The 12238-nt window shown below is 39.0% G+C and overlaps 2 protein-coding genes and 1 long non-coding RNA gene across 3 annotated transcripts in view; 1 reads left to right on the top strand and 2 right to left on the bottom strand.

Moving 5' to 3' along the window:
* The window catches only part of LOC146982915 (uncharacterized), a 119339-nt gene that overhangs the window by 95265 nt on the left and 11836 nt on the right, over nt 1–12238 (bottom strand). The window lies entirely within an intron of this gene.
* On the top strand, nt 2342–3774 carry LOC146982917 (dexamethasone-induced Ras-related protein 1-like). The gene is made up of 2 exons (XM_085785410.1): nt 2342–2725; nt 2849–3774. The coding sequence occupies exons 1-2, from the start codon at nt 2455–2457 to the stop codon at nt 3370–3372; spliced, it is 795 nt and encodes a 264-aa protein (XP_085641536.1). The 5' UTR covers nt 2342–2454; the 3' UTR covers nt 3373–3774.
* med9 (mediator complex subunit 9) lies at nt 5437–6300 on the bottom strand. The gene is made up of 2 exons (XM_085785408.1): nt 6166–6300; nt 5437–5935 (listed from the first exon to the last, which is right to left on the bottom strand). Exons 1-2 carry the CDS (start codon nt 6243–6245, stop codon nt 5716–5718), a joined length of 300 nt encoding a protein of 99 aa, XP_085641534.1. The 5' UTR covers nt 6246–6300; the 3' UTR covers nt 5437–5715.

Here is a 12238-nt window from a genome sequence, read left to right as displayed (position 1 = left end):
ATTTTGAAAATGCAGCCTGTGTGTTTATTTTTTTTTGGAAGAATCAACATTTTAGACTCTCACTGGCAATGGTTGTCCTATAAAAACTGCATTGTCCCATATTTGTTTTTCTGGGGGGGATCTGGTCACCCTAATCATGAGAAGATTTTTTTAAAAATGTTCCTTTGAAAAAAAAAAGAAGTACTTCAACAAAACTCTTGACATAAACATAAACAACCTAGAATGGACAGAGACAAGTAAGGTCGTGCGGGTGGGAACATTTCCCTCCATCATGTTTTCTTGCAAGTAGTGCAAAACCCTGCTGGATGATCCAGTCTGCACGTGTCCTGTTATACATATCCTGGGAACACACTGGCTTAGTTACTGACCAATAGTCAAAGGTATAGCACCGGTTTGCTCCACCCTGGTTACACAAACCCCAATGCTCAGGACTTGAACAACCAGGCTTAAGTACACCTATCTAGTTTCAACCTGGATGCCCCACAGAGGGCTGAAAAAGGCCATCCATGCTGGCAAGTTTTAGGTTTCACATGAACCCAAGGTAAATACCAAGACATATGACCTGTTGTGGATACTGTTGAAAATATGACATTTCAAAATTATTTGGCTAATTAAACCATAAATAGAGCACAAAGTCAACTAACTGTTACTGCACCCTAAATTAAATGAAAACAAAAATGGAGATATATCAGAAACGTTATCTAGTTTTGTCCTTTCAGAAGTAAGCTTGATTTACATACATATTAAATTGTAATGTTTATTACACGTGTAACTTAATAATAATAATAATAATAATAATAATAATAATAATAATAATAAGCACAGTTATAATAATAATAAAAAAACAGGCTCAGTGGACATCAGGTCAGGTTTCTGTCACAAATCTGAAAACAGACAGAACTAATAAAATCTAATTGCATACAGTAGTAGATCTTTTCTACTGCAAATGATAATAGAGTTCATGTTCAGGTGTCAGGAGCACAATTACACAAAACTTTCTGCTTAGAGGTTCAATCGTCTCTATTCCCATTTACAGGTGAGAAGCTAAGAGAAAGGTGATAAGTGGTTAAGGTGGCAAAGTGGATGAGCCTAGTTTGAGTCACAACCAGTGACTTCTATCTTTAGACCATCTGTGGGGTACTTCGATTAACACGTATGAGAGTGTCGATACAAATTGGATTGGATGGTTTCCAGGCTCTAGTTACACAGTTACAACCCCTCTTCAGTTGTAGTTTTTAGTTGTTTTTTTCTTTGTGACGTTTGTGCGATGTAGGCTATCACACTGATGATGATCTGACATTCTGACCGACCTTTTATTTTTAGAAGGTGAAAGGAGTGAAGGGGAGTGAAGGTAAACTGGGTGAATCCATTAAATATCTTCTTAAGACCTCTTCATACGTCTGTACTGGATAATGTTTTCATGGATATGGCATATAATGATCTGAGTAACAATATAATCTAGATCAAATTGAATCAAACATTATGTTTATAGTGCCTCTCATACGGTTAGGGCATTTCAAAGTGCATCAGCAGTGATGACGAAATTGATAATGAAATATAAGAGTGGACTAAAAATAAGAAGAGTAAAACAGATTAAAATCAGCAATCAGAGAGCTAAAAATAGAAATGAGCTATGTTGATCTAACTGCTGCAGACCTGCATGGATTACATAATAACATATCCTTCAATTAGGAATATAAAGCAATCAACAGACACTTGAAGTAATACAGTACAGGTTGGTAAACACTGTGTGATGTGAGGATTCTGGGAGCAAAACGCACACACTTCCCCTGCTTCAATATGCCTGATGTGCTATGTACACACGCGCTCCCTACCGGTCCCATTAGATATTGCAGTTGCTCTGTTTACTTACTAGTGACTTTATAAAGAAGCTTGCGTTGGTATAAGAAATTTGAGTGTTGCCTCAGCTGGTTTTAGATGCAAAGGAAAGATGTCTGCAGAGTATAATGTGAGATGCATGCATGGTTTTGTCTAATGCCGTTTAAACTCTTGGGTTTAGTATAAAGTAAACACAACAAGGAACCAGTTTGGTTTAGGGTTTTAACATTTCTAACAATATTATCTGCATATTAAAAACAGTTATTCCACACATACGCATGGAAATATAACGCTGAAATTATTAAACACTGAGGCATGATATCTGAAAACAAGCCCGTCTATCTGCTGATGAGGGGTTGGCAAGGCTGACGCACAAAAACAGCCATAGTAACATTATGATTTCGGGTCTTGCTCCAGCTCTCCAAACTGGAGATTGACGCATGACGCACGGGGAAGGCGCGGCAATCTGCCCCCATAAATTGCCAGCCTGCTCTCCTCCAGCTCCATAGAGAGGTAGCGAGGTTACACCCCTCACACATCCCCTCCTCCTGACAGGATTAAAAAACCACATCTTTCCCACAGCATCGTCCACCGCCGCGTGCAACCGCTGCAAACATGATAAAGAAAATGTCCCCATCCGAGAATGAGTTCGACATACCGGCCAAGAACTGCCACAGGATGGTGATCCTGGGCTCCACGAAAGTTGGGAAGACAGCCATCATCTCTCGATTTCTGAACGAGAGGTTTGATGATCAGTACACGCCGACTATTGAGGACTTTCATAGGAAATTCTACAGCATCAAGGGAGACGTTTACCAGCTGGACATTTTGGACACATCTGGAAACCACCCCTTCCCTGCAATGAGGAGGCTTTCTATTCTTACCGGTAAGTTGAGCTAAAAAAAAAAAAAAAGAAAGAAAAAAGAAATGCCTACTGCGTGCTGTTAACTGATTGCTTTCAATATGTTATGACTTTGTATTAATCGTGTCTTCTCTTGTGTTTTTACAGGTGATGTGTTTATCCTGGTGTTCAGTCTGGATAACAGAGACTCCTTCCAGGAGGTGCAGCGTCTCAAGCGCCAGATCTTTGAGACCAAGTCCTGCCTCAGAAACAAAACCAAGGAGAACGTGGACGTCCCGCTGGTCATCTGCGGAAACAAGTGTGACAGGGACTTCTACCGCGAGGTGCAGGAGGAGGAGATCGAACAGTTGGTTGGCGGAGACGAGCACTGCGCCTACTTTGAAATCTCGGCAAAGAAGGACACCAACGTAGACCAAATGTTTCAGACTCTTTTTACCATGGCCAAGTTGCCCAACGAAATGAGTCCCGGGCGCCACTGTAAAGTTTCTTTGCAGTACTGCGAGCTTCTCCACAGAAAGTCCTTCAGAAGTAAGAAGTGCAAAGACGGGAACGCGTATGGGATTGTGGCGCCGTTTGCGCGGAGACCCAGCGTGCACAGTGACTTGATGTACATAAAGGAGAAAGCTGTAGGAGGCAGCCAGACCAAAGAGAAGGGCTGCATCATATGCTGACAGCTTTTCAAAGAGACTTTCTGAGAGACTTTCCACAGTTGAAACAGAGGCCAGTCGTCCTGAATACAGGACCCACACAAGCCCAATGACTGCAGAGTAGAGCAGCACCGAGAAGACGGCGGCTCACTGTGATTCATACTGGGCTGAGACGCCCGGGATAAGTGATGTAGTGATGCAGTAGATGATTGTAAAAAAAATCTGCCTCTGCAGTAGTTTACCAAGAGCAGCACTTGAGAAAAAATGTTTACATTTTGCTATTTGTTTTTCTCAAACTTGAACTTGAATGTCTGTTGCTTTATGAACAAATTGTATTCTGAATGTGTATTTATTTTATCTATGTCACCTTTTTGCAGAAAAGAAAAAAATAATGACAATAAAATAAAAAAAGACTTGTTACTTTCATAATCTGTCTTCATCTTCTCTTTCCTTATAAACAAAACACAGGGAAGTTACACAAATTACTCTTCTGGCTTTTAACCGTCCTGTAGATTTTATTATAGTTATCCTCTACCAGACATTGCCTCTTTTTATATTTGCATCACATTATGCCTCCTGTCAATTATATAACCAGAACATACTGAACTGAGAGTCCTGCAAATCCTGAACACGCTCTTCATACTGTTCAAGTACTTTCACTCAGATTTATTTATTAACAATTTCTGGCCCCTCTGAGCCCAGCTGTTAAATGTGAATACTTTTATTCTATCAACAATTCATGTTTTAATAACTCTACACTGAATTATGGATGCAGAGGTGTTGCAACAGGGCAGGCAACACAGGCAACTGCCTATAGGGTCCCAAGCTAGAAAGGGGCCCCCCAAAGACGGCTGATATTGGTCTGTTCACGGGTTTCAGTCACGTGACGTTTTCGTTGTGAGCGCCTACCGGGGACCTATAGGCACAGCTATCACGATGAAGGATGTTTAGTCTTTATTTCTCCATAACAACAGACTAACTCTACATTATGCTTATTACAATACACAGCTAGTGAGTGAAATAATTAAATTCAGACGTAATGTTGATCAAAATACGACTTTCAACGATTTATAAATTACATTATTTGGCGAATCAGCAACTCCAGTCAGTTCTCCGCTGTTTTCCTCACCCTCCTCGGTTGTGTGCATTTGTTTTCAATGAAGCCTTTGATAATCAATCAGTGGATATTTGGATTATCATATACATGTTACGATCTCTTTTTTTTTACAGTCTATGGTTACGATGTGTGTATTCTTGTAGTCGTATCTGTCACAAACAAGAGATTACAGTTTACGTTTGTGTCGCGGACTTGCAGTGCCCCCGAGACGAGAGCTATGACACCAGGTCCGAGGCTCTGATGCAGGTTTGGTTTTCAGCAGCGGTGTGGAAGGCAGAGAGCCACCACTCTCCCATTAGCTGTTTAATGACAGTAAAAATGAAACATCAGGTAAATATCCCGCACAGTTCTTCTGCTCTGATCAGAGTGGCGTCCCTAGCAGTGGTCTGTTTTACTTAGCAATGGTCTGTTATACAGTAATAAAAGACTGTAAAATGTAGAATCAGAGTGTAATCATATGCAGCATTCAAGAGCTGTGTCATAAAATAATGTTAAGCCACTCTTTTTGCAAGACTTGTTGTCACAGCCCACGAGGCGAATCGGTCACATGATATCTATGACTATCAATGACAACATGATGTTGCCAATGGCTGTTTACACAGATTATGTGCATAGTATGCAAAATTGATTCATCATGGCTTGGGATTTTTTTAAATTAATTACTGGCTAATGTTTGTGGCCTCCAAGGTGCCTGGGGCCCCCAGAGTGTCTAGAAACGCCCCTGTATGGATGTAAATAATGATAACTTAATTGTATCAAATATTTAAATTGATGGACTTTTGGTGCCTCACATTTTACCGTAATTCATAATGTTAAAATCCATAGCTGTCAGTCTCTATGTATTCCTTAATTTATTATGTATACCAATTGTGTTGTTGCCTACTGCTATAAACCAAACTGCCGCTCTGGGACCATGAAGATTTTCTAGTCAAGTCTAATCAAATCAAGTCTAATCATAAAAAAAAGTTGATGAGTTCTTAATCACTCATTTTTATTACAAAGTGGGAGTGTTACAATTCAAGAAAATGACATACCAAAAACATTACATTAATACAAATGCCACGCTGCAAAAATAAGAATAGAAAGGAGGTGACGGTCAGAAACATCATCCACTTCGATGAGAAACATCAGTCCTTGTCCATTAAAACCTCCTCGTCCTCTTGATTCTCACCTTTATTTATCTGTCCCATTGGGTGAGGATGTATTATTATCTTAACAGAGTCCTTGCTGCAGTAATCCAGCCTTCGGTCTCACGATGCTTTCGGCACGTCAAACATGCACAGACTCTTGTATTTCTGCAGCAGCTGGTTCTTGGTGCGGACCTGCTCCCGCAGCGTGGCCAGCTGCTGCTGCTGCTCCGCCGGACTGCTGTCTATCCCGGGCATGTTGGAGATCTGCTCCCGGGCCTCCTGGATCTTCGCCTTCAGTTTAGCCAGTTCTTGGTGGACATCCTGACTGTCCTTGTCCATACTTTAAAAAACAACAACACCAAAAAACAAAACAAAAACGAAGACAACAGTGAGTTATAGCGCACATGTTATACTTGCATATTGATTCAACAGCTAACGTTAGCTTTAGCTTTAGCTAACATAACAAGCTTAGCAACCCGACCTTAGCAACGACTGAAAGAAGATGAGGTAAACGAGATGCAACAGGGCAGCAGGGAAACATGAAATATTAACACACGTCAGTCATCTCACCATTTGATAATATCATGAACCAGAGGAAGCAAGGAGCAATCCTCACTCTCTTTCTCTAGCTTTGGTTGAGACACCGCCATCACGAACCAGCTCGACCGACGGCGCAGATAGTTTGCGTCAGAAGTGACACGATGACGACACGGGAAGCGTCACTGAATAAATAATTTTTTGCCCTGAGGATTTATAAAGAGGTTGTGTCCACCTCTATCTCTCTGTATAATGCATAATGTTAACGCTATGTTATGTGCTTGGATAAGTATGTTATGCTTACAATAAAGCAAAAAAAAAAAAAAAAAAAAAAAAAAGAGGATTTATAAAGAGTGACGCTCCAGCTGAAAAAGAATATTAAAAATTCAGATTAATCTCATTTTAATTCTTGCAAAGTTTTATATCCACAAGTGTAAATTTGCCAAAGTAAAACCCATTTTTTGTGTTTTCATGAAAGAACTGGAGGTGTATTTCAAGTCAGTTTCCTCTGCTAATAACAAGAAAGCTATCAAAACTGTAAATCTGTGCTCCCACTTTAATATCTTTAATTCAATTTAATTTACATTGCTCATATCCCCTGGTGTGTCTTACTTTTTTTCTTCTCCTTTTTATTTTTTTATTTTTTTGCTATTATTTATTTCTATTTATGTATGTATTTATTTTATTGTCACTCTATTTGTTATCCAATTGTTATTAATATGATGCTCATCATATGGTTTTATGCACTGTTTATGTATTTTGTAAAGCAATAATAAAGTTGTTAAAAAGATTTTTTTTTAAATTTAAAAAATGAGGACTACTTTATAGTTTGTTAACTTTTTTCACCTTAGTTGACTTGGATTAGAATGTAGTCTCTTACGTGTAGCCTATAACACAGGTCTACGTTATGCACTCCAAAAATATTTAGTGAATTGAATTCCACCCCCCCTTTCAAAAATAAATTAACAAACAAATAAACAAATCAAGTAGCCTAGTAGCTAGTGCTTATGTTTCAACCTCTGTTAAGCCCTTTTTACTTTAAATTATAGTATTTAAAATATTTTGACCCAAAAATATCAGTTTTTCAATAGTTTTTAATGGTTCCCAATTTGGGGAGGTATAGTCCACCGCATTCTTTTTCAAAAACAAATTAACAAACAAACAAAACAAATGGCAGAACAAGTATAAGTTTGTTTTTTTGTTTGTTTTTTCACTTTAAATGACAATTTTCAAATAATTTGACCAAAAAATAAAATCTATTTGGGGAGGTTTCCCAAATGAATTTTCCTTCGAAAGAAACCCCTTACCCCAGATAACCTATAGCCTATTTCCTGAGAAATAGGCCACAGGCAATCTAATAATACACAGATCAAACAAACCTGACCTGCGTGGGGTTAGAATAGATGCTTAACATCCTACTACTTAGCAACCTTAAGCATCTATACCTACGTACAGACTCCTGCGTCTGCTCGTGTGACACAATACTTGCATGCATGCAGAGCAACACGTGTATGCTGTGCAAATATTAGAGGGAGTGATGGCACAAAATCTTGTCTAATTGACCGCAATGAGTTACCCTAAATGCATGGTCTATGGATCAGTGAAGAGCTGTAATCAGGTCATGCATTTTTATCTGGGTATCCCTTCTCCTTGTCTACACACATGACTGCCTCCTGTTGAAACTAGATCAATGGGCTACAGGATAAAAGCTGAGTGAGCATCACCGCAGCTTCCTGTACCTATACTGGTTTTCCAAGCAACAGCCTACAGACATGCACAAATGCATCAGCCTATCTTTCTTTGGGCATCAACCGAATGCCAATAAGAAAAGTAAATATAAACCTTGCCTGGTCCATTTTTTCATCGACCCACTATCCTGTGATATCAGACATAATCTAGCCTACATTTTATATCTTTTTACCACTCACATGCCACATTAGCCTGCAACATAAATTACCTTGCAATAGGTTCTCTCAGTGTTTAACTGATAAGTCAGTGTAAGGTAATATTTGTAATGACCGTGTTTAGCGTAGTCTTTATTGAGTTGCTTATCACCTCACTCCAAATGGAGGGTCACTCGCTGTCACAGATGACACATTATGTTTATGATGTTGGTAATTAATCTGTAAATGTTAATTAAGGTACACGGCCATGGTCTTTTCTTTTTAAAGGATTCAATTTTATCCATTGAACTAAAGACCATTGACCTATATTTCACAGCTATATGTGAATCATCAAATGATTGATTCGAAAGTTAATCCCCTCTGCTTCCCACAGACACGTTACCCACACCTGGTAAATACTGTAGGGACAAATTCTGGTTAGTAATCACAGCAGAGGCACCAGAGCCGTGACACAGCCAGTGAAGACTTAATTAAGAGTAGCTTTAATGAGACTCGAGCACACATTGAGACGTGAGGCTTTTCAAATATTTTCTTGGGTTACACCTCCAGCTAAGTACTGTTGTACATTATCTTTCCTGAAATTTAAATCATCATGCAATGTTCACGCTAAAACTAGTTAGTATATGTGACCCAGTTGAGAGTTTGTGTGGCATTATGTAGCCCAAGTGTTTTATCATGTGGGTCAGGCGGAAAGCTCTGACACCTCACATTTATGAGTTCGGAAAAGTGGGTCATTTCATGACCCAGCAATCTCATCCCACACAAACAGCTGACCATGTTCGTCTGGAATAACTTGCGTATTGTTACTGTAATTGGACAGATATTAGAACATAACAGCTGTGTCACCGAGTAAAATGACGTGTGTGGCTGAATGTTGTAAAAATTTCCTGTTCAGGTAAGCTAAGTGTCGATTAGTATGTGCACATGAGACTTTGTTTCACTCAACATTTTTCATCGTGCCTTTTGTCTCACCCAGATGCATTCAGGGTTACTTTGACCCATTTCCACCTGGGGTAGCCTACCTGGGGAACTGACCTCAAGACAGGAAGAAGCTTGTTAACTTGCTTATGTTTTACTCAGAATCACTGATACGTATGTCTTTGACTGGTTTACTTTGTGCAGCTATACTGACCCTTTGAAGGAAGAAATCATTTGCCAAAAAGTATCTCACCAAAATCTTATTATGTAGTTGTATTGGATATAAAATATAAATATAATACTTGTGTCTTGTTAAATACATGGTAATATTGAAGTTTACTGTTAATCTTAAAGCAGAAGTAAGCAGAATGTTTGTGTTAATATAAGTCTTAAATAGTTATATCTTCCGACAGCAATCACTTGTGTTTGGTCCGAAACACGGGTCTGTCAGTCACTCTGCTCTGCTGTAAGCCGAGGAGAAAACTTTCCTTGTATCCTACAACCTTTATCCAATGAGGAGATAGAACGGCATAAAGGGGCGGTCCTCTCTGTGTGTGCAGCCAAGGGATGCACGTGAATGTGGTGACGTGGGGACGAGGGCGGGGACTGCTAACTCCATCGGCTGACAAGAAGTTAGCCAAAACGACCGGATCGCTTACTTCTGCTTTAATAATGTCTAATTGATTTTCTGGATTATTGTTGCACTTGATAATATAGCTATGTACTATATATTTATATATATATATATTTAACTTTACTGGAATAATATTCAAGTCTATGCACAGATCTAGTTTGCAGGTGTCATTGATATCAATACGTTTTGTTTAACACAATGATATTACTCATGTCTGTTTTCAGTTATTTGTTGATATTTTGTATAGATCTTGTGAAAAAAAATTGTTAAGCAACAGTAAAAGCTGTGAGAAAGGTCAAAGGTCAATTAGTTTTTATATGTCCTGGCTCCGGACAGAAATTCCCATGTATGAACTTTAGATGGAAACAATCTCGTGTGAAGCTCAGACTAAATTTCTCCTTTATGACTAACTGGGGAGTTCTAGATAGCTTTTGGGCTTCGGTGACTTCAGGACACTTCCACTTGAACCCCTCCATAGCACTCCCCAAGTGGCTGGCCTCGCCCCACCCAGGCTCTGTGATGACGTAAAAGGGCTACTGCTAGCTTCCAGCAGATGTGTCACCTCCCAGCATCTCCAGCACAGAACTGGCAGGATGCAGATGTCCAGCCTGATGATCTGTGGTTTAATCTTAGCGTGTGTTGCATATGAAAGATGATCTAACACAGTCACTGAAGCTGCATGCCATTAAAAATTGAGAATTTTTGACAGGAGAAGAACTTTATTCATTTAGTTTTACTCAAATTATTCTAATAAATAATAAGAATTAACATCAATTAGAGTGCCTGTACAAAAGACAAGGGAAAGTTTTCCAATCATGTGCCCAGACATTCTTGGAAAGAAACTTACCACTGATAAAGAAGCCTGTCAGCTGCTAATCACAACTTAGTGCAAAGACACGAGGCTGTGTTGGGGTCAGTTGGTCATGAAGTCCTTTATGTGGGAAAAATGGATTAAGAGTCAAGTTATAATTGGGTCAGCTGGTCTTGGACATTCAAAATCTATATGCATTGTGTCCATACGTTACCTTCAGTGTGGTCAGTTACGGCATGGTTTAACAATTGTGCAGCAGCTTTCTGTCAGTTTTATTGAAAAAAAAAAAAAAAAACATTAGAAAAACCAATGGGATAATTCCCCACCAACCTGAACGACTGCATGTGATTCATTTTACTCCAGAATATTACCATAGAACTAGCTCATACTCATCACCAGTGTCTGTCAGGGCCATTTCCTAGAAGGCAGAGGCTCTCTTCCATGGAACCTTGATAACCTCCTGGTTTTTATTAGACCTCTCTGGTGCCATAATTGCATTACAGCTGCTACTATTCCTGCAAAGGAGTCGCACATGCTTTGAACAAACAGTGTAGCTACTGACTGTTCAAATTATGAAATTAAATTAAAGGGGCAAAGCCATATACAGTATGTAATTAATTAATTAATGTTTATGTGAATGCAGGTTGAAATTCCAGATAAGGGACAATGGTGGGATTGTTAAATGGCATAGATCTCTGAGCAGTGAAACAGTCATAGCTACAACGGTGTGACAATTTTAGTGCTATGATTATTCTTAATTCCACATAAGATATGTGAACATCCTGGAGAGATACTTTTATGAGATAAACCCAACAAACTTGTCCTAAACCTCCCTGACTGTCTAAGACTAGTGTTTTTTTTTGTTTTTCATTCATTCAGGTGATAATAAACACAATCATCTGAGACACATCCATTCTAATGGACCGGAGCTTAAGACAGACATGTTGTGCCTCTCTTCATTGCAACAACAGGTGACCTTACTGATTAAAGGTCTTGTCCTTTCCCGCAAAGGTTGAATTATGGTAAAAGAAGATTATGGAGATGTATCCTGCTTGCCAGCAATTACTTGACTGTTTATGTAGCCTACCATACTTGCTAAAACAAGTACATCCTACAGTACATTTAGAATATACTATATGCGGCTCAGTTGTCATTTCACAGATAAAATTAGCCAATTGTCTGTTATTATTACAACTGCTGGAAATGTTTCTTCTTGGAGATCAAAAACACAGATAAGCAGACTTACACTGCCCCCAAGTGAAAAAACAAAGCACTAACACATTGAATGTATCCCATGATGAACAAGGCCAAACACCAATTTTTCTTTCTTTTTTAGCAAGTAAATGCTGAGGGAAAATCCATAAACCATGCTAGCCAGACACAAATATCTGGAAATCAGCCTGGGAATCATAAAAAAAGAAAAGAAACTCGTGCCATCTGCTTGCTCTGGGCAATCATTCTCTCAGGTGGAGATTTAGTCCATTATAAAATTTCCACCAATTTCCCTCCAGCCAATGATGAATGTGAAGGAGCTCCTGTAGGGGAACAGGGATGTTTAATACTGATTTAGACTGTTAACACTAGTTTTCAAAGCCAAAATCTGACCAATTTGAATTTGATTTCCCCACATGAATTTTACAGTCCACTGACTATAATCCAAATTAGACAAACGTCAGTAATTTTACACATCTGTGTTTCCTCACCAGCTTTCTTACGGTTCTTTCCAACATAATGTTTTATTGTGTGTAAGACTGTGTCGCTGCCTTTTGCCACACTGAAATTGCATTCAGAAGTCCAGTGAGACTCTATAGTGCATAATATAGCCTAAGCCTACTAGAA

The sequence above is a fragment of the Trachurus japonicus genome, chromosome 8 (assembly GCF_045865225.1).
Source record: "Trachurus japonicus isolate A0001 chromosome 8, Traja_1.0".
NCBI lineage: Eukaryota > Metazoa > Chordata > Actinopteri > Carangiformes > Carangidae > Trachurus > Trachurus japonicus.
This window is presented reverse-complemented; position numbering and strand designations above follow the sequence as displayed.